The 23,305-nt window shown below is 37.4% G+C and overlaps 1 protein-coding gene across 2 annotated transcripts; it reads left to right on the top strand.

Annotated features, from left to right (window-relative positions):
• The first annotated feature begins 441 nt into the window (after positions 1-441).
• Positions 442-23,011, top strand: LOC113538519 (synaptogyrin-1). Of its 2 annotated transcripts, none has more exons than XM_026933649.3 (4): positions 442-591; positions 14,059-14,296; positions 16,003-16,148; positions 18,100-23,011. In XM_026933649.3, the coding sequence occupies exons 1-4, from the start codon at positions 493-495 to the stop codon at positions 18,322-18,324; spliced, it is 708 nt and encodes a 235-aa protein (XP_026789450.1). In that variant the 5' UTR covers positions 442-492; the 3' UTR covers positions 18,325-23,011. The 2 variants fall into 2 exon arrangements, with proteins under 2 accessions (XP_026789450.1, XP_026789451.1); XM_026933650.3 differs by lacking the exon at positions 18,100-23,011 and adding an exon at positions 16,386-16,819 and having other exon boundaries at positions 447-591.
• Positions 23,012-23,305: the final 294 nt, after the last annotated feature.

Raw genomic sequence — 23,305 nt, 5'->3', positions numbered from 1 at the left:
TTTGTTTGTTAATTTATTTGTTTATTTTTTTAATTTAAAAAAGCTTTACTTTACAAAAAATACGTTATTTAAAAAATATATGATGTTTGTAAATTATCAATTAAAAATTCAGAGTAATTTATTTGCTCAGTGACAAAAATAGTGTGAATTTAAAGTTATAAAATTTTAAAGTTATAAAATTTTAAATAATAAAATAAATAAAAAATCTTATTTTCCTGAGTAAAGTCTTGATTGAGATGCGATACCTCCCTGGACATCTAATGAACAGTAAATAAAAGTTTTTTGTTTATTTTTGTTTGTTTGCTTGTTTGTTTGTTTTGGTTTTGGTTTGTATCAGGCACGCTGTGTAAGAATTGCGCGTTCACAGTAATAGTCGCGCGCTGGGGAAGGCGCGCCTGCGCGTTCACGCGAGCGCGAGTGCAATCATCCCTCTGTGTTTCTTTTTTTTTTTCTTCTTTTTTTTTTTGCGAGTCCATCTCTGTCGCGGGGAAGATGGAGGGCACGGCGTACGGAGCGGGCAGGGCCGGAGGAGCCTTCGACCCCCTCACGTTCCTCCAGCAGCCTCACACGGTCCTCCGCATGGTTTCCTGGGTGAGTGCGCGAGCTTTATTAACAATTTCCCCCCGGTTTTTTTGGGGTATCAAAATAATGCTGATGGCCAGCGCGTGAAGGAAGTCGCGCGCTCGGCACTCGCAATGTTTACGCATCGCATCATGCCTTAGTAAGCCTGGTGCTTGATTGCATTAAGGCATTAGTGCATTCAGGAAGAGTATGAAGGTGACTGGTGATATAGCGCGCTCGTGATTATAGCCTGCTTTTGTCTGAGCATGGACGCTGTTTTGATCAGGGCGCGTGCGGAATGACAGCCACTCACGGTCATCATGTATGTCTTGGCCATGAAGATTGGACGCTGTTCTGTCGCGCGCCTTGTTCACGTTTAATTCAGGATGCAACACACTTGAACACACACTTCACACACTTCTAAGACTTCACCATGGCACTCTCCAGCAGCCTAATTGTGTCCAAAGGGAGGAAAATCAACAGCTGAGGCAAAAGAGGATGTTCCTGCCCTCGTGTTTTTCTTCTAGACTGCAGAGACTACTGAAGTTTGGAAATAAATATGTTGCTTTCTTTCTTCATAAATGCTCCTTATGCATATTAACCATTTCCCAGTTTCTGTCTACATGACTGCTGCTGTCTGGGTTTCAGCAGCGACATGTGTAGGGATGGGAAGATTGGATCATTTTACAGACTTGGATCTTTGAATTTCATTCAGCAAAATGAACAAATCTTTATTAAAGTTATTTCGTTCATTTCGTTCGTTTGGAGCAGAATTGAATTAAAATGTTACATTTTCAATAGACAAATTCCCCCAACACGTCTAACTTACGCAAACTCTGATCATATTCCGAATAAGGAGAAAATGATAATGCAGTCAAGGATAAGTTATGAGAAACAGAAATGATTGATTCGCCACTCATCTCGGTCTTCTGGTCCGAGTCATTTGTTCTTTTGTCACGTGACAGCCGCGTAGGCTGAGGCTCTGAAAAGTTTAAAGCATTAACTAACTCTTTATTACCAAATTCAGTTTAATGGAAAATAACCATCATGACAGAAATTCACAAATTTATAAACTGTAAGAATTAAAAAAGCTAAAATTTGAGACCAGAAGCGTGTCATGTAACTGTAAGAGTAAAAATAAAACCTAAGTACCCGCTTGATGGTAAGGAAGTTTGGGAATTATGAACTAATTTCTGTATCCAATACACAATATATTTTCGGCTGTCATGTCACGTGACAAATGAACGAAAGACTCTGACTGGAGTAGGGACTCGGGAGGTGAACTAATCATTTCTGTATCCTGTACTTAGCCTGTGCGGTTTTCACGATATAAACAAACGAAAGGATGTCACGCATGCAAAACGCAGCCAACGCAAAATGAACGAATCACTCTCTGAGACTACTCGTTATTCCCGAGTCATATAAAAGATTTGTTCAAAATGAACGGATTGTTTATGAATGACCCATCACTAGATACTTGAAGTGTTTCGTAACTACAGCAACACTGCTGCGTCTGATACACTCGTACCAGAACCACTCGTTCGATCATGTCACACGCGAAAGCGAAAATCTCTTATCTATCAATAGCTCAAAAGCTAGATATTTCTGCGTGGCGAAACAGAAAAGGGTTCGCCTTTTTGTCTGGAGATTGCAAGTTCGAATCCCGAAGATGCCACAGTCATCTGTGGTCCAAGAGAGTCCAAGACAGCATAACTGGCCATGCTCTCAGGAAGGGATCGGTAACATGCTTTTTCCAGTCACAGAGGAACTTGCCAATCATAGGCATCTGTGAGCTCATGAATGCGGAAGGGGGCGGATAGCACTTTCCTCAGAGGGCGTTACACAGCCCCATGATGCAGCATGAGCAGCAGTTCGAAAAGATCTCGGAGGAAGCACGTGATAGCCTCCACCCCTTCTGGAAAAATACGCAGCAAATCATGATTTCTAATTAATTTAAGGGTTTCAAGTCTGTAGTGCGACTGGGTTCATGCTGAGTTTGCAAACATGACAAATGTAAAATTTGTAAGCAATAAGAAAGCAATGTGCTAGTGAAAGTAAGGCAACTAATAAAAGCTAGTTACATGCTACAGTGTGAAAAAAAAAAGTTTTTAGCGATTGAATGAATTTTTATTTATTCATTCATTTATTTGTTTATTTATTGATTTATTTGTTTATTTATTTATAATGCATCCAATACGCATGCATCCATACATCCCAACAACACTAGACATACTGTGTAATTCGTACTTTGATTGGACAATGTGTGCTTACTCTATCAACTTTTAGTTTCTCCTCAAAAAGAATTTCGGAGTGAAACGATCTGAAAAACATCAACCCAAATGGAGATCAGATCTACTGGGCGTTTCCCTCTGTGTGATCACCTGGCACGACTGTCACTGACAGGCTGCATGAATCTACAGTATGGGCTAGAAAGAAATCAGCCCCAGTCTCACTTCTTCACACCATTCTGTGGATTGTTCTTGCAATCGTTGATAGTGATAGTGTATGTAGTTCCACAAAAATCCAAAATAATCTGCTTCAAGATGTTTGTTAACAGCAAACAATATGATATGTATTATAATATATTACCTTATAATATGGCCGATGAGTGAAGACAAATAGCTGTAACTAAAACTGGTATAGTATTGTACTATACTATGCTTTAATATACTATTATAACTGATGTGTTATTATACCTAAACCGAGACATTTGCTTTGTTTTCTCTTTTCTTTTTTACTTTATTATTTCGCACGATTAAAAATATACACAGAAAAGGAGTAAGAAGGCAAGTATACAGCCCAGGGAGAAGCAAAAACCCCTGAGGGCTTATTTAAAGCCTCCACCTAAACATTTCACGAAGTAGAAAACACTAAAGTAACATACAGACATTAATACAACTACATCAAAATGATAAACTAATAATAACAATATATAACAACAACAGCAACAAAAAATATAAATACAGTAATAGGTGAATAGCATGTATATATGTATACGTCAGTGTGTATATGTACAAGCGTATGCGTGTGTATGTGCATGTCTGTGTGAATGCGCATACATGTATGTGTTCATCAAAAAAAATGCTTGAGGATATATGTGTGTAAGCATGTATAAATAACATGGGATATTGGTTTCTACATTTGAATAATAATAATAATAATAAGAATAAGAATAATAATAATACATAGCACTATAAATGAAATAAGTAAAACATAATTCATGGACAACAATAAATAGGGAAAAACAGTTACAAGACAAGAGCAATTAAATGAACTTTTATAACATATTATAGACAAACTTTTTTTTTGCCAGGTGGGAAAAGCCATTCCATAGTTTGATACCCCTAAATCTTATTGAGAATTGAGGTGAATAAGTGAGAAATTTAGGAAAATGAAAATCTGAAGATTGACAGGCTGAGTAAGAATGATGAACCTGTGAATTTGCTTTAAAGTAAGTCTTGAATTGCTCAGGAATATTCCCTTCACTTGAATGTAAACTTATAAATCAAAACACATAATTGAAAAATGTCATAAATAGTAAAAATCTGAAATTTCTGGAAAAAAAGGAGCACATGAAATCTATGACTCTGATCATTTTACTATCCTAACAAAACATTGTTCTAAAGAACCAAAATTTTAGTAAGAAAAGTACTCACCCAAACTATATTACAATGTGAAAGATTCTTTAGAGGCTTATTCTGTGTCTGTGCCATGAAATCGAGTCTACGAGTTGAAAGAAGCAGCACGAGTGTGTACAAGTGTGTGTATACTAGAGATAGAGAGAATGATGACATATTTATTTAGACCTTTAAAAAAGGTCTCAAGATGTGGAGAAATGGATAAAAAGATTTGACATTCGTTATTAAATAAATAAAAATTGTAATCATTGGCAAATGGTTGTGATATAAGAGGAATAAAACCTTTGGGACATGCTGTTTTTGGAAAATAATCAACTTTCGTGTGTAACAGTAACTCTGTTTCTTGTCCGATGGGATTATACCACCTCATCATTGCAGCATGCTTGAGCTCGAAAATATGGCTGATCATATACCATAAATATGCTAATTGAAGCAGAAATACACTCACAAAATGAGAAACAGGTTTATTACCATTTCTGCCACCATTAAAACCCTAGTTCAGGTCACAAGAAAGCTGCTAATGAACATGAGTAGCATCGTATATATGCTACATACTGCATACTGTATATTATTACCTGTATGATCTGAGTAAAGTTCTCGAGGCTGTATTGATTTCTTACTCTAGTTAACTTAATGTTAAGCAGCAACACATCAAATCAACATCTTATCACCAGAGTGATAAGAACACGTGGTGCATTTTCACTAGCGTTACGGCACGAACATATTACGAAATTTTTTTTACGAAGAATTTTTCATGATACGTGATATGTATAGGAATGTTTAGGTTTGCTAAAAAAAAGAAAAGCGCAAGCGAAATGTTAGTGAAACATTGGAACGACTGATAACTGGCTTCAGTAATACTTTTTCATTTCGTTTCTAGAACAATAATAGTGAAAAAAGTGGGGAAATGAAACAGCTGGTACAAAAATAGGTCTTAACTTTCACTGATATGAAATGTGTGAAATGAAATGAAATGAAATGAAAGCACTGGCAATATTCTCGGAGTGTACTGTGCCACCATTTTTTGCGATATGACCAACAGTTGATTCACGGAACATAGATGGAGTTTTATATGAAGACACAAGCAGGAAGTCTCCTGTCAGAAATTCACTCCAGGAACCCGTTCCCACCCGAGAGCGGCCGCTAAGCAAAGATAAAGAAATACCCCGAACGTAATCAATCGCCAGAACATTAAGTTACGTTATATACGCCTCCTTAAAAACAGTGTTACACTCACTTTCTGATGTAGTTTTACAAAAAAGTATGACTTATGATAGTCTATGATATTGTATGATAGTATAATAGACGTATGATAGTATAATAATATACATCACCATGTAACAGATTTTTTTTTTTTTTTGGCTTGATGTCATTTCGACTGTGCCCCTAAAAGGTCATGATGAAATTTCTTTCTTTTTTAAAAATAATTATGCATTTTTTTTTGTCTTACAATACTTCCCTCGCAATAGTTTTGACCTCTTGAATCCAGCTCATTGAGAATCAACAACGAGAACACAAACGTTATAGTGACTGTTTACAGCTACTATAATGTAAGTGATAACAGGAACTAACTTGTTTTGTGGAAGTTTCACAATATTAATTGTAGGGCTGCACAATATACAATTACTGAAATATCACAGATGTAAATATTGTGATATGCATATTGTAATGGCTTGCGATAATGATTCTAATACTTCAAAAAGTTACAAAAAGTCAGTTTTGTAGGGTGACACTTTTCCTCAAAAAAAAAAAAATATATATATATATAAATATAATTTAAATTGATCTTACACACTTATAGCATTATCGTACCGCATATTGCATTATTGAAGTTATCGCTTACTGCATTTTTCTTCAATATCGTACAGCCCTAATTAAATGTAAAGCCCTAATTATTTTCCTACAACAGCATGGTCTGTCATGCGTTATATTTCTTACATAATAAATAATAAGTAATGATATACGTCAAAATGCATTAAAGCCCCACCGGTGAACCCTGGAACTTTCTGTTCGCAGGTCATACTGCATTATTTTTTGGATCTTGTGAGCTCTGTGATTCATCTAACCTCATCTGAAGTGTCTGTGATTGGACAGGATGATCACAGGACACAGCAAAACAAACGATTGATTGGTTAGAGAGCTTATTTGCATTTCCTCCTAAGACCTGGGTGACGTGGCCATGTGTTTTTAATTTCTCCTTGATATTTGTATTTCATAACAACTCAATATTTCATAATGATAGAAACTGTACTATGTGTTAGAATGGAGAATAGTTTGTGGACACAAGTTCTACCAAGGTTGCAACAGCCTTCGGAAGCAACAACAACACAATAACAAAACAAATGTTAAGATTAAGATGAATTAAGATTAAGATTAAATGTGCTGTCGTCCCTAGCCTTAATTAGCATAGTGTTAGATTTATGTAGTGCTCATTAGAACTAAAACTAATATTTTGAAATCAGATATTGGTCAAATTATTTTCATAATTAGCTTCTTACTGTTATTTATAGTGTCTGTGTTGAATTTGCTACCAACTTCAAATGAAAGAACAATGTTGTTAATTTTGAGCTTCTTTTTTTCTGCTCTTTTCTAAATCAAATCAAAATGAGCAATCTGCTTACCTGTAGCTTCACAGACTGATGCTTTATTATTGAGGTCCTGTTGTTCCAAACTCTCTGGACAACTCTCAGATCTCACCATCTGTCAGGGCACACAACCTTGGGGTAACCATGGGCATCCAACTGCCTTCTCACACCCTGCTCTGAACCACGTTCCATCCGTGCCTCTAGCACTGCTCGGTTGGACACATCATCTCTCAGGGTGCAAGGAAGACATGCATCAAAGCTCTTCTCTGTCCTGGCACCTAGGTGGTGGAGCAAACTTCCCCTGGCTGTCCAAACAGCTGAGTCACTGGCTGTCTTCAAATGAAGACAAAAGACCTACCTCTTCACCAAGCACTTAAATTAGCACTTTGTTATTTTAAAAAAAAAATCCTTATCTCGTGTTTTTTTTCTCACTGTACTAAAGACATTATTAGTATTAGTCTCACAGTATTACAAACTGAAAAATCTGATCTAATAATCTGATCTTGCCAAGCCTCACTAAATGGTTAATAAGCCAGTCAGCATTGTGTGAGAGTAGACAGTTAAATGAGAGGACGCTGAAGTTAATGTTGAATCATTTTGCTAAACCAGACACACTCTGCTTCTGCACATTGTAATATGATGTTCTGTTGATGAGTGGAGCTTTTTTACTAGCAAAGTACAGACGTAGCAGTCCATCATTGAACACAAGCCTCACATGATGTTATTTTGCTGCTTTCTGTGAGCCTCGCCACTCACGATTATGTAAAAAAAGGAATGTGGAAGCACTGCACTGTCATTCCTACACGCTTTAGCACTTAAGGAGCTGTGCGCGTTGTTTTAGAGACAGCGCTGTCAATCAGTTTGCCATGTGACACGCCCACAAAGCTCTGATCAGGCAGAAACAGGACTTTTTAAAGCTTTTATGTATAATTAAATCGTGATAATTAAATTTTAGGGTATATATATTTTGGTAAATACTTAGTAAAAGACGTATTAGTATCACAAAGAATCTTTTAACATTCAGAACCATGTTCCCAGGGGTTTAAGATGCCATTCTAATTAAGATCAGTGTGTGTTATTTTACAGAGTCTGTTTACATCTCTTGTAGCAAAACCAGGACACAAATCAGTCGGACACGGCCTCTAATAGACACACACACACACACTCACACACACACACACACACACACACACAAACACACAAACAGTCTGCCTCTCAGCCCCATCATTACAAGGCCTGTGTGTCGCCATGGCAACATGGTGACACAGCCACAGGCGCAATGCTGCTGACGCACACGCTATCCCATAATTCTCCTGTGCCGCAATGGGATCATCACCCGGAGACAGACTTATCATGCAAGGGTGGTATGGACCGGAAAATCAGAAATGGTTGACAGGGGAAATGACAGAGAGAGAGACAGAGAGAGAAGAGAGAAATAAACAGGCGTATACAAGTAGAGAGTGCGTGTTATCTTGATTCAGAGTGACTCCAAAGAAACAGACAAGAGTCAAGAAAAGACTCAAGATTGTTCCTTCACAGCTAGGACACACTGCAACAAATTTTGCAGCTGCAGCGGTTATGTTTTTGTCTCAACATGTATACGCGTATATGATAAATCCGGTGTACTTCAGTAATAATTGTAGAGCTAATAAAAATTGCAGTGTATGATACAAATGTCCTTCATTACAAATGTCCAAAATGAGTGACGAATTAAAGGAAAAACAACATTAAAGTGTTGTCAGAACAGCTTCGATGCACCTTGGCATTGATTATACTTGTTTTTAACTACGAATATGTGCACACTTGATGGCTGCTGCGCAAATCCTATGGTGGTTTGGAGCGTCACTTGTGCCCATCGTTAGAAATGAAAGCTGGTGCAATACCAACATAAATAGTGGAGGCGGTATAGCATCATGTGACAGTGTCTCCGACTGACTAAAAAACTAGCGTTGGGTCTGAAATCGCATACTCGTGTACTATTCTACTAACAGTACTAACACTAACCTATTAAGGATAGTGGTTGGATTTTAAAAACATCTCATGTAGCTTATAAACTTACCAAAAGGTCTCTTTGGATCTTCTACATTATTGAATACTTCTGAGGTCAACTGTAAGGTCAAGGGACACGGTGGCTTAGTGGTTAGCCTCGTGTTTGGCTCGCATCTCTGGGGTTGGGGGTTCAAATCCTGCCTCCACTCTGCATGGGTGGCGTTTGCATGTTCTCCCTGCGCTTCAGGGGTTTCCTTCGGGTACTCCAGTTTCCGGCCCAGTCCAAAGACATACGTTGTAGGCAGATTGGCATTTCCAAATTGTCTGTGGTGTGTGTGCGATTGTGCCCTGTGATGAGTTGGCACTCCGTCCAGGGTATCCCCCGCCTTGTGCCTGGATAGGCTCCAGGCTCCCCTGTGACCTTGTGTAGGATAAGTGGCATGGAGAATGGATGTAAGGTCAAAGTTTTCTATTTGAGATGCAGCTCATGACAACAATCACAATGACAGGGGAAAGTTTTTAAGAAAGATCAAGCTTGTCAGTGTGCTTAACATCACTGTGTGCTAAACATTGGAAATTAAACATTCAATGTTTTGGCTCTGATATCTAATGGATGTCACTTTTAATCCCCTAGATGTTCATAAAGTATGCATGTGAGTATGTGAACAATGCCGCTCAAGTAGCTCTAACACATTGCTCCAAAATCTCCCACAGGTGTGCAACTGGGTTAGAATCTGGTAGTGTGAGGGCCAAAGCATGATTTTTATGCTCATCAATCCATTCAGTGTGCTGTCGTGCCCCGAGGATGGGGGCAGGGTCATCCGGAAGAGACCACACCCATCAGGATAGAAATGTTGCATCATAGGATAAAGGTGATCAGTCAGAAGAACTTTGGATTGATTTGGAGTGGTGCTTCTCTCTAAGGGGACAAGTGGAGCCAAACCATGTGGACATAATAAATAAATTCCCCCCTACTGGAATGCCATTAAATCTATCTGGCTAGTCTTTTAGCTAGTTGTAATTTAGCTAGTTGGTTCAACAACAGTCCGGTAAAGGCCAGGAGGTAGAAAAGGTCACACAAAAGTGTCCGGTTTTTCACCTCCAGGTTTCAGATGTTGTGCTCTGTTTATTCTCGTATTCACCGCATGGGTCAGACTATCACAATGACACAATGACTGAATGCAGCAGATTGTCTAAATGTTTCAGATTGACTTTGCTCATCTTACAGGGCCAGTAATGTTATACAGCATTTGACCATACAGTGTAAAACATTTGATCTCAGAGATGAACACACTGACACGTGTGTGTCTGTGTGTGTGTGTGTATGGAAGACAGAGTGTACTAACATGACGGTGAATAGAGGAGGATGGACAGAGAGAGGAGGGGTTGAGGACAAAGAGAAAGCAACATTGTGAGCAAGGAAGTGGATACAGTGAACGGCACAGTGTGATTTAAAATTCAACTTTTTTCAGTTTTGAGAATTGAGCAGTTCCATTACATTGACAATATGTTAGAATTATATATCTATATATCTATATATGTGTGTGAAAGTACACTGCTGTAGGTTGTTAGGCTAGCATAGCATTTGGCCAATCAAGTAGAAATTGCTGTTATTACAAGGTTTCAGTTTTAATATTTTGGGTTGTGAGGAGTTTTTTTGTTTTTTTTTTGTAGAAGCAGTTCAAACATTATAAGTAATTGATTTTACATTTATATGATTTTTTTTCAGTCTGCAAGACTGGCCCAGTTGTCTTTTGTGTCTAAATATCATATGATGTAAGAGGTCAGAACTGTAGTTACATAATGGAGCGCCTTATTGTGCACAGTAAGCATGGAACAGAAGGATAAACCTTAAGAAGCTGTCATTTATTTCTGATGAATGCTCCTGGGCATGGTTTTATGTTCAGAAGACACACACACACACACACACACACACACACACACACACAGTACATGCACATGAACATTGACTTATGCAGCTAAATTGCTCTTTTAATAGAGAACAGTCTCATTAGTGGTTTGATAAACTACTGAAGACTAAGAGTGATCCTAATAACAAAAATATTTAAAAAAATATTCTAACAAGTACTTTAATAAAGTAATTGAATACTTGCCCTGCAGTGTTATATGGCATTGAATGGAAATGTACAGTACGTTTGTAAGCCAATATTGGGATACATTGAATGCAGGATATTTATTATCCCATGAATTTTTAATACAGCTCCATTCTTGGCTTAGTATTGATATGAACATTATATTAATATGGAGGACGAGTATTAGCATCATAATGAGATTAGAGATTATATCTGAATTGTTCTTTATTCTTCCTGCTTATTAAATTCATCCATCCATTCATCATCCCCGGCTTAAATGCTGCGTTCGACGTAACTCGGAAGCACACTTATCATTTTGGAGCTACACAGTGGAGAAAAAATGGATGCCTCCATGAAAGTGTGTGTTTTGTTAGCAACGAGCTTGCCAGCTTAAATAACTGATCATGCGTTTCTGATGTATTAATGTTCTAAAAACTGTATAGTCAGTGTTACTGATCTAACCAACGTATATGTCTATGCTGATTGATCTAAAGTAAATACTACTATAAAGTAGTGAAGAGGTGTTTCACTTCCTGTTGATGGCGTGAGCGGCCATGTTGACATGTCATCATTTTCCGAACTTGGAATTCAGGACACCTTTTTGACTTTCTTGAGTAGGAATTCCAAGTTCTGTGTTTTTTTTGGTTTTTTTTGGAGTCAGAGATCTTAAATTCCAAGTTACGAGCTTTATTTGAACGCAGCATAATGTGTTTGTACTTGTGTATTGCACATAAGACAAAAAATGTGCAATACTGTAAAGTGCAATACCTTAGTTTTATTTTCATTTTAATTTCTATTCTTACATTTAAAATGTATAAATCTTACCGGATCACACTGTTCACATGTGCAATATCTTAGCTGCTTTACTATCTTAAGTGAACAGATCTGATCATTTATGTTAATATTTATGTCTTTTTATATTTATGTTATCCCTTTCTCCTTTTATTTTATTCTTATGCACCTTTAGGAGGGAAACTCAATTTCGTTGTATTGTCCAATGACAATAAAGACTCTGTCTATCTTGTGTGTGTGATAGGGACAGTACAGGACTGATAATCAGAGAAAGCCAAAGAGGAAGAGAGAGAGAGAGAGAGAGAGAGAGAGAGAAATGAATAGTGAGATAGACAGTGATCATTCTTTCTGTCACTCCACAGCAAGGAGTCCTTTAATGTCGGAGTTGCAATCGACAGCTGTGCAAACCACGGGACCCACCAGAGGCACCCACCGCTCTCTGTCTGATCACTACACATACACACACACACACACACACATCTCTGCCACTGTTGGCAAACAAATGCCTAGGGCGCAATACACACACCCACACATATGCACACTAAAACAGTAATCTTTCCCTCAGGCGAAACAAAATGCTTCCCCACAGGCAGTGGGTCCAGTGATTAACTTCTGAAACTTTCACAGCTTCAGCACTGTGGGAAAATAACGCAAAGCAATGAAAATTCTCAGGTTTGTTTTTTCAACTTAGGAAAGGAAAAGTGTGAAAGATAACTCCTGCTCAGGATCATTTAAGCTCATACTCCACACTAACACAGGAGTATTCATCACTGTCCAGATCAAATAAAGCAAAACGAGCCTCTTCCGTTCCGAGTCCTGACGACCTCGCTTATTTAATTTAAGCTAAAAAGAGGAAGCGAGGGTTGTGGTCACGCTTTCTGCTCCATCAGTAACTCTTCTGTGTGTCCGTTTATCACCCCAAACCCATCTGTTCTTCTAAAATAAGCACCACCTGCTTTAGAAATGAAGAAACTCTCCCCCAAACGCTCAGCTTTGTAGTTTCACCTTCAGGTTTGACTCATTTTATTGAACAGCATTCTAAGGAAATGATTCTCTTGAGTATTTTTAGAGAATAAAAAAAATTGTATTCTCCCTGAAACAAGCAAAGCAGATTAGACATGTGATCAAGTTGGTTGATCAGTATGGCAAAAATATACAACACACAATACACAACACACCAGCAAAACAGTAGCAATGTGTTATTTATGATGTGCTTTTGTCTTTTTTTTGCATATTGCATAAAAATAAAGCATGTAATGTACAAAAGGAGGAAATAACTGAAATCATGCATTATTGTTTCTATAGTAACAGCCTACAGGGACTTGTATGATGGACACTTAGCGTTTAAGAAAAGCATGCGCACTTGTTAATATCCTGAAGGGATCTGTGAGAAGATGTTTATTTAGCTTTTTTTTTGGAAGGAGTCTCCAGTGTCAGCGCTTTGTAACTTTGTAAGATGGCTGGCTTTGTGGTTTCTAGGTAACAAGCTGCATTTTTTTTTTTGTCTAATTAACTTCTATGAGAAGGAAAACAGACAGGATGGTAATGGAACGACTGTGTATCGCTCCTAATGTAAGTGAGAACAGTAACTTACCCTTTTCAAGGACGTTCCACAGCATTAAATGCAACTACATACAGATCAAAATCATGATGCGTAAGTCTTTAATAATTAAAACCTTGCAATCGTCGACATGTTGCTGTGGTGTCAGAGGAATAAAACATGACAGGGTGTGCTGTTATTGGAAAATAATCAACTTCTGGGCGGTAACACTGATCCACATCACACTATCGTTGATTATTATACTATAACAACATGCCCCTTATGTTTTATTCCTTTATTGAATGTATCCTTCTTTGATAATTCTGGTAGGTAGGTGTGAGCTGAATGAAAGATCAAATTGTGGAATTTTTGGTAAAAATATATGTCAACATTTTGTAGCTAATATTGCCGATGATCATTCGTATGTTCTTAGGGATTCTTACGGATAAATTCACTTATTTACAATATATTTTGTGAATCCATTTATTTCTGTAAAGCTGCTTTGTGACAGTGTCCATTGTTAAAAGCGCTATACAAATAAAATTGAATTGAATTGAATTATGATTAAATTTAGCATTTTTGCATGTGTAACTTTTTAAATAGAGTTACTTACTTAGCTAGGTAGTTCCCTCCTTGATATGAGAGCGAAATCTTTTCATAATCTTTAAAAATTCTTAAAATCCAAGCTGACATCTAGCAAGAGATTATATATAAATATGCTTTATCTGTACATGGTACACAGTAATGATAAAATATGCTAAATAATGACTAAATTAGTATGTGATTGTTGTTATGGATTTGATAACACTGACACGCCCACGTTCTTTTTCTCTTTCTCTCTCTCTCTGTCTCTCTCTCAGCTTTTCTCGTTAGTGATATTTGGCTGCATTGCTAACGAAGGCTACGTGAACAGGCCGGATGAGGTGGTGGAGTACTGCGTCTTTAACCGGAACCAGAACGCCTGTAACTACGCCGTAGGTATGGGCACGCTGGCCTTTATTTGCTGCATGGCCTTCCTGGCACTGGATGTGTACTTCCCCCAGATCAGCAGCGTAAAGGACCGCAAGAAAGCTGTGCTCGCCGACGTCGGGGTGTCAGGTGAGAGAAGGTCCTGGCCTGGATTAAGTTCATCTCCATGTGAAGTTGTATGTTAGTTAAATTAAGCTGAGGGTATAGCATTATTTCATGAACGGAAAGGAAAGGAAATCTGGATTACCGGGAGTTATATTGTTAAGATTCAAAAAATACGGCAACATTTTCCCTAACTAAATAACTATACTAAAAGGTAAAGTTTGGTTTCACTCTTTCCTAAATCAAGCAGACTGTGATCTATAGCATCCATTACTGCACAGATTTGTGGGATTTGTCCTGAATTTGTGTCCTTGTTAGTGGAGGATAAAGCTGAAAGCAGAGGCGTGAAATATTCTGGCAGCGTGCAGTAAACAGTAAAGGACAATGGTCCTTTATGAGCCTTTTGTGAGCCATTACAAATGCACACACACACACACACACACATCATATGGTAGTTTGAGCTTTATTCTTATCCATAAAACAATCACAGACACACAAATTCTAACACAGTAAAGGGTCGGAATAAAATCGACAAAAGAATCAGAATAGATATGAAGGCAGAAGGGAAATCTTTAAAGAGAAGTGTAAGGCTAGTCAAGATCTTTTCATCCTTTTTTAATTATTTATATTAGTTTATAACATATTGTATATAAAGCCAGGTGCTTATGAAGCTGCATGTACACCCATGTACATCTACAACTACACAATGTCCTCTCTGTACACTCATCTACATCTACACAATGTCCACTCTGTACACTCATCTACATCTATACAATGTCCACTGCGTACACCCATCTACATCTACACAATGTCCACTCTGTACACTTATATACATCTACACAATGTCCACTGCGTACACCCATGTACATCTACACAATGTCCACTCTGTACATTCATCTACATCTATACAATGTCCACTGCGTACACCCATCTACATCTACACAATGTCCACTGCGTACACCCATTTACGTCTACACAATGTCCTGTCTGTACACTAGTATACAGCTACACAATGCCCACTCTGTACACCCATCTACAGCTACATTTACAAAATGTCCACTCTGTACACTAATATACAGCTACACAATGTCCACTCTGTACACTAATATACAGCTACACAATGTCCACTCTGTACACTAATATACAGCTACACAATGTCCTCTCTGTACACTAATATACAGCTACACAATGTCCACTCTGTACACTAATATACAGCTACACAATGTCCACTCTGTACACTCATCTACAGCTACATCTACAAAATGTCCTCTCTGTACACCAATATACAGCTACACAATGTCCACTCTGTACACTAATATACAGCTACACAATGTCCACTCTGTACACTAATATACAGCTACACAATGTCCTCTCTGTACACTAATATACAGCTACACAATGTCCACTCTGTACACTAATATACAGCTACACAATGTCCACTCTGTACACTCATCTACAGCTACATCTACAAAATGTCCTCTCTGTACACCAATATACAGCTACACAATGTCCACTCTGTACACTAATATACAGCTACACAATGTCCACTCTGTACACTAATATACAGCTACACAATGTCCTCTCTGTACACCCATCTACAGCTACACAATGTCCACTCTGTACACCCATCTACAGCTACATCTACAAAATGGCAAAATGGCTAGAATTTAAGAATTAAAGACATTTTAATATTTTGTCCCTAATGTGTTAACTCTCTCTCTCACTCACTCCAGCGTTTTGGTCCTTCGTCTGGTTTGTGGGCTTCTGCTTTATGGCGAACCAGTGGCAAGTGGCAAAACCTGAGGACAACCCACTGAAGGAGGGCGCAGACGCCGCTCGCGCCGCCATCACCTTCTCCTTCTTCTCCATCTTCACCTGGGTCTGTAGCTTTACTTACTTCTCAAGATTTAAAATCTAGATCTCTAAGATCTAAAATACTGCAGAGGAAACAGAAACACTAAACACACTCCTGCTCACTGCAGGCAATAAGATACGGGTTTCCGGGAACTATCGTGGAGCTGTGGTCACCATACTTAGCACTTGCACTTGTTCCTTTGCTCATATGTTTTCTCCATCACTGTGCATGTGTGTGTGTGTGTGTGTTTGTGTATTTCAGGCAGCCCTTACATGGTTATCTTTGGAAAGGCTACAATCTGTGAATTTTGAAGAGGAATACCTCAAATTGTTTCCTTCCCAGCCCCATCAGTCTTATCTCTAACTCGCTAACACACATGCACAGGCTTACACACACACACACACACACACATGCACGCAAGCACACATAGATTCCTTCTCTGCTTTCAGTCCTCTAAGTGCCAAGTTATTAAGGAGGATGAAAAAAATGAAAAAAATGAAGTCAAAAAAGAAAGTCAGATTAATTGACTGGCTGAATTAATTAGCAGAATTGATCAGAATTTTTTTGAATAAAATTTTCCACAGCGGTGTGCATGTGACGTTTGTTTATTCATTATTGTTTGTTAGTTTAATGGCTTATCTGGTCATGGATAGCGAACAAATTCATTTTAAACTTTTGACAAGCTATAAACAAATTCACAGATAGCTACGAGACAGGTTATTCATTATGAGCAAATGAAAGGTTGTTATTTGTGAAGACGTTGCAGCCTGTTTGTTCAGACCCCCCAGTGGTATAGACGCCGGCATCTACAGTCTGTCTATTGTGCAAAAACATTCATTAAAAGGGGGTAGAAACAACAGGTATATCACAGTTTATTTAGTAAAATGAAATGGTTTTAAACTATGAACTATTTTGGTACTAGTCTGTGATTTCATTTAGGTGAATAGTGTGCAGTACTTCAATTTGGGGATGGAAAGAATTAAATTGAATTATTAAAAAAAAAAAAAGAAGAAGAAGAAGAATATTACCCTATTTTTTTTTAAGGGGATTACAGACAATTTTCATTATGTCTCAGTAATGTTTCATCAGGTATTGTGATTAAATTGAAATGACTGTTTCATTAAACTTGTAAATTTTATTGAAATAAATAAGGGATTTAAACCTGACAGTGTAATCTTTACTGTATATAAAATTGCAGTAACACACACCAATTATAGATAATATATATATATATATATATATATATATATATATATATATATATATATATATATATATATATATATATATTATAATTTGAAGCTGATCAGTCAAGGTTCACTTTATTTAATCTCCTTAAATGTATATTTAAATAAACTCCAGCGCTCTTGCAGGGCACAAATGTTATTCTGAACTACCTGAATTTTCATAAATACATGATGTTTTTTTTGTAAATGCCCCGCAAATAATTTCTGAATAATTGGATTGTGTTCCAGTTTGATAAATGAGGCTCAATGAAAGCAATGCAGTCCGGTTTTGTAAATGAAATCTTACTGCGTTTTTAATCATTAGAGGTTAAAATGAATTCTGCATAAAATAAACAAGGTTAAGTCTTGTTTTATATGTATCTGCCAAAATACACATATAACTCTTGCTTAATTACCTCTTTACGTTGTACTGCACTGTACTAATTGCTGCACTGGACTAATTATGCTCTCACTTTTCTTTCTCTCTCCCTCTCACGTCCTTACACCAAACCCTTCTTTGATTTGCTTTTACTATACACCGCTTTTGCTTCAATTTCTTTCCTGGATCGTGGGTTTAAATCTGTTATTGTTGTTTACACATATGTCATGCAATGAATTAAACCCAATTCCATCATTTTCGTTTTTTTATTATCAACAAACTTGCATTTTTTTTTTTCTTGCAACCTATTCCGCTACATCTGGTTTTCCATTTAACACCACCCTTTCCAAACCCAATCCCCCGTGGCCAGGCAGGACAGTCCTTCCTGGCTTTCCAGCGCTTTAACTTGGGCGCGGATTCGGCGCTGTTCTCGCAGGACTACACCGACCCGAGCCAGGACGCGGCCGCCGCTCCTTACAGCGCCTTCACCAACGGTGACGAGCCCGAGAGCCCTGGGGGAACAGGCTCGTACCAGCAACCCAATGGAGAAGGGATGTTCGATGGGTCCGCAGGATACCAGCGTCAGGAGTACTAACTACATGAAGGAAAGGCAGGAGGTGGAGCTGTGTTAGTTCTGCAAGGTGGCATGGAGTTATGTAGGAGATGTTTCCAGCCAGCACCATGCATTTGACAAGTTCAGAATGTTTTCAGCCATCTAGACAGCTTTATTTGACTTTATTTGAGTGTCATCGTTTTGAGTGTAGGGCTTCATTTAGGTTTGAAAGGAAGAGTGACAAAAAACGCAGGGCGTGAGGTTAGCCTTTCAAGAGATATACAGTATGTGATTATACCAGTTTGCCTTGAACCAACATTTTGTCTGGTGTGTTGCCTGAGTAATCAAAGCCTTCTTCTTGGGGTTACTCAAAATAGACATATAATGTTCTGCCAATAAGCAAGCACAGCAATGGAGGCCGTGCTGAACAAATTACACTATTGATTGGGATCTTACATTGGAGAAAAAAATTACATGACTACATTGTTAGCGGTTTCATTTTGAAGGCAGTTGCTGTACTAGCAGCATCTTTCACAGGTACCTGTCCCATTTCTTACCATTTAAACCAAATAGGAACCATCGCATTTGGGTCACCCTTTAGTCATAAATCTTTTAACCCATAAGTCATAACTTTTAGGCTGGACAGTGGATTTGCAGTGGATTTGCTAGTTTATTTTTGGCTTATAGGAGGATAAACCCTAAACTAGCAGAAGCTATGTATCTGGGGCACAAGTGTTCGCTAAATATATAGCTAACTAGCAAGCCAAACCTCGTGAAGTAACCTAGCTGAATCTTAGCGACATTTTTTTTTTACTTCCGCCATTTTAAAAGCACATATTTGAACACAAACATAGCTGTTAGTTACAAGAAAAGCAGTTTGCTAACAATTTGAAAAACCCAACGATTCAAAATAAATCAAATTTTCATATGATCAAGTGAATATGGAGAAGAGTCCTTAGCTGAGCCAAAAAAAAAGGAATCATACCTGTCAAAAAAACCAAAAAAAACATGAAATCCAATACACAAACAACATTTTCATTAGTGACATGCAGAAAACATGCCACACTGAAAAGCAAAAACTTGTTAATGAAAAACAGTCAGCAGGGGACTGCTTTTTAAGAATTAAAGTCTAAACTTGTTTCAAATGTAAATGTGATCCACTTTTAGTAGCAATTCACCCCAATGTATTGCATTTCACTGTGCGATTCTGTTTTAAGACAGAAAAGGAATCACACTGGTAAAAAAAAAAAAAGAAGAAGAAGAAGAAATACAATACACAGTCACAATGTGATGCTTTTTTTTTTTTGTTAGTGTCATACAGAACATGCCACACTGAAAAGCAAATCATTCATTGTTCACCATTCTCTTATGTTGTTTGGTCTTGTTAATGAAAAACAATCAGCAGATGATTTTTAATAATGAAATGCTGAAATTGTGTCAGATGTAAATGTAATCCATGTTTAAAATCATTGCAATTCCCTGCCCAAATCTGTTTAAAATAGAAATCCCACTTAAAAAAAATTAATAAAAATCCCTGAAATGCACTACATAATCTGTATGGCTTTGCATTAGCAACATGTAGAAAACATGCCACTCTGAAAAGCAAAACCATTGCCCTTACGTTGCTTGGTCTCTTTAATGAAAAACAATTGGAAGTGTATTATATTTCATCTTCATCTTTCACCAGTGTAATTGTTTCTTCGCTCTGGCATGGAATCTTGTCCATATGTGAACAATATTCTATCCCTGATGCTCACTTTTAGTGAAAATAAAGGACCTTCAGGGACAGCTGTCCTCCAAATTGGAGCATGCCAATGCTGTGCAAAAATGCTGTCAAGCTACAAAGCTGTCTTCTAATTGGAACATAAGTATGTGCCCCCCCAACAGCCCCAGCCCAAAAATTGCGACTTATATAATTTCATAGCATTTTAAGACCGTACCCACGTGCTTATGAGTGTCTTAACCTGCATGTGCATGTATGATTGGAAATAAATATCTAGATATTACCCATTTTACGAGCTTATTTTGCTCATTGAGACACTCAAGACAATGATCATATCACTATATTGTCATGGAAATGATCAAATTATATTGGAAACCATATGAAACAAATACTGCCGCTAACACACGTCTGATCACGGTGCCTCCACTTGCACTCGTCAGCCGTACAAATGAAGTGTGTGTTTTATGGTGTCAGAAATACCGCATGTCTCGGCGAGTCTGTTTGTCTCTGTGTGGTGAGAGGATGAAAATGGTGGTTGTACGGTGAATAGCTCTGTGTTCCATGTTTTATTTCTTATAAAATGCCCTTGTTGACTTCACTTCACAACTTCCAAGTGCATATCGGCTACATCACTTCATTCGTCAGCCCTTGTTTTTGGTCATATTGCATTGCTAATTAGCTGTTTTCCTAGCTAGTATACAAGAGCGTTTGCTAACTAGCTTGAATGCTAATTAGCTAGCTTATTAACTAGCTTACAGACTAAAGTTACGTTTCTTGTTGTAAGTTGTATCGGTGGAGTAAATGGCTACATCTGGATGCAGCAAAGCACTTCTAAAACTTAAAAACATCACCTTAAATAGTACTTAAAAATCATATATACAAATTAAATTGTTAAAATTGTTTTTGTAAGTAATAAACCCACATGAAATGGAGGGCTGTTACACCCGGAAGTTAATTATTTTCCTGTAACAGTACATCCTGAACTGTTTTATTCCTCTTATAACACAGCAATTTGCCAACATTTATAACTTTTCATGTATTAATAAATGACGTGTCATACTTTTTATCTGTTTATGGTTACATTTAATGTTGTGGAACATCCACAAAACAAGTTTGTTCCTGTTATCACTTACATTATAAACAGTCGTTCATTCACCAGCCTAATTTTTTCTCTCTCTGTTAGTTGAGCAAAACCCCACAAAACACAAATCCCTTTGTCCTGAAGAATTTCCTGTCTCAGACAATGTAAGGCTACAGCTATGCTATATTACAGTGGTCTGTTAGGAAGCGCTGACACTGGAGACTCCTTCAAAATAAAAAATGCACATCAGCACTTCACATCAACAATTACACACGTTTTTATCTTTTTATGTGGAGAGTTCACCAGAGAAGTCCTTGTCAGTTGTTTCAATCAAAACACTAATGTATTAGAACCTGATTTGCCTCACAAATTTGGAACTACCGCCTGAGCTGCTGTTGTAGAAAATTAATCAACACCTTCTGACCAATCAGAATCGAGAATTCAACAGCGCTGTGGTAGAGATTGGTTGACTATGGCTTGTTTCTGTGTTTCACTTTTCTATGTACACATTTTCTGGCTTGGTAATTAGCTCTAGCAGAACAGAGATATTCAGTTCTGCTCTTTTTTCCGGGTAAGGAGGCAAGGCAAGCTTTTATTTCAAAGACAGTTCATTTTATAGACAGTAGTGGGCGCCAGAATGAATGTTAATTAATTTATTTATTTATTTTCCGCTTTCGGCTGCTCCAGTTCAGGGTCACCACAGTGGATCACTCGTCCGCATATTTGATTCTGGCACAAGTTTTTTTTCTACGCCGAATGCCCTTCTTGACACAACCCTCCCCATTTTCCAGGCTTGGGATCGGCACTGAGAGTGCACTGGCTTGTGCAACTGGCTTGTGCAACCATCCAGTGGCTTGGGGTCGGTTCCCTGACTGGGAATTGTACCCGGGCTGCAGCAGTGAGAGGGCCGCATGCTAGCCACTAGTCCACCAGGGAACCAAAATGAGTGTTCATTTAAGTGTAATTTTGTAAAACCTTCATAAATAGCTTCAGATTTTTTTTTCTGAATAATGAGAAGGCAACAAAGGCATGTTGAAGCAGTACTGGAACACAGCGTAAGGCTGTAATCATGTTAAAACCACTCAACAGTTCACTAGGTCCAGCATGTAGCCAGACAAACACCCACACCTCGATTATTTCAGTTTTACGATGGTAGCATCAGCATCTGCAGCTTGGCATCTCAATGTCAGCTCTGCATTCGTACTCAGATCAGATTCTTCTCCAGCATCCATCGTCTTGGCTATATATATATATATATATATATATATATATATATATATATGTATATATATATATATATATATATATATACATATATATATATATATATATTAAATAACTTCATAGTAACACGGGCATATGTGAATAGTCATGGCTGTAAAAATAAAAAGTTATTTATCGAAATCATCCATATTTTCTGTGCTAGTAGGGCTTATTGACAAGATAAAGGATAAATCATTGTTTTTTTTTTCTAAACAGACAATATTTTTGCTTAATGTGTCTGAAGGAACTGATTCTTTGCTCCAATATCATTTCATATAACAGTATATATGTAAATCTGTAATTGAATAATATAAAACTTTATTTTAAAACATTAAGGTGTGAAAAGTATACACAACTCTGGTGTCCTTCTGTCTCTCCTGTATTTACGTGACTCATCTCTCTCTCTCTCTCTCTCGCTCTGTATTGAACTTTTTTTTTCTGAATTCACAGTCTGAAAATATGATTTTATTTTGGAATATTACATATTATATGACTCTATATAAAACAGTTGGCAGATGAAATTATATAGCTATGTAGGATTGTGTGACCTTCTCTGTGTTATTCTAGATAGCTACAGGAAAAAAAAAAAAAAAAAGGAAAATGAGTCTATTGAGTGCTACTGTTTTTGATGTAATGGATTTTATGTATATTTAAAGACAATAAAGAAATATATAACCAAAATAACTTTGTTTTTAAAGAATAGTCTTATATTTATGATGAAACACTATGATTTACAGTTGTTGAATTATTCAAAAGGAAAAGAGAAAATACGAATTAATATCAGTATTTACGGTATTAATTTCACACTATTCTGGTTTTAAATGATTCATAGTTTCTGTGCATATCCTGTAATTTTGATTATGTTTAAATTATATTAGTGATTATGAGCTTGGGTCACTTTCTGTGGCGTTCTCACCATGAGGGCTTCATCGGGGTTCTCCAGTTTCCTCCTACGT

This window comes from Pangasianodon hypophthalmus, chromosome 2, assembly GCF_027358585.1.
Source record: "Pangasianodon hypophthalmus isolate fPanHyp1 chromosome 2, fPanHyp1.pri, whole genome shotgun sequence".
In the NCBI taxonomy this organism is placed as follows: domain Eukaryota; kingdom Metazoa; phylum Chordata; class Actinopteri; order Siluriformes; family Pangasiidae; genus Pangasianodon; species Pangasianodon hypophthalmus.
This window is presented reverse-complemented; position numbering and strand designations above follow the sequence as displayed.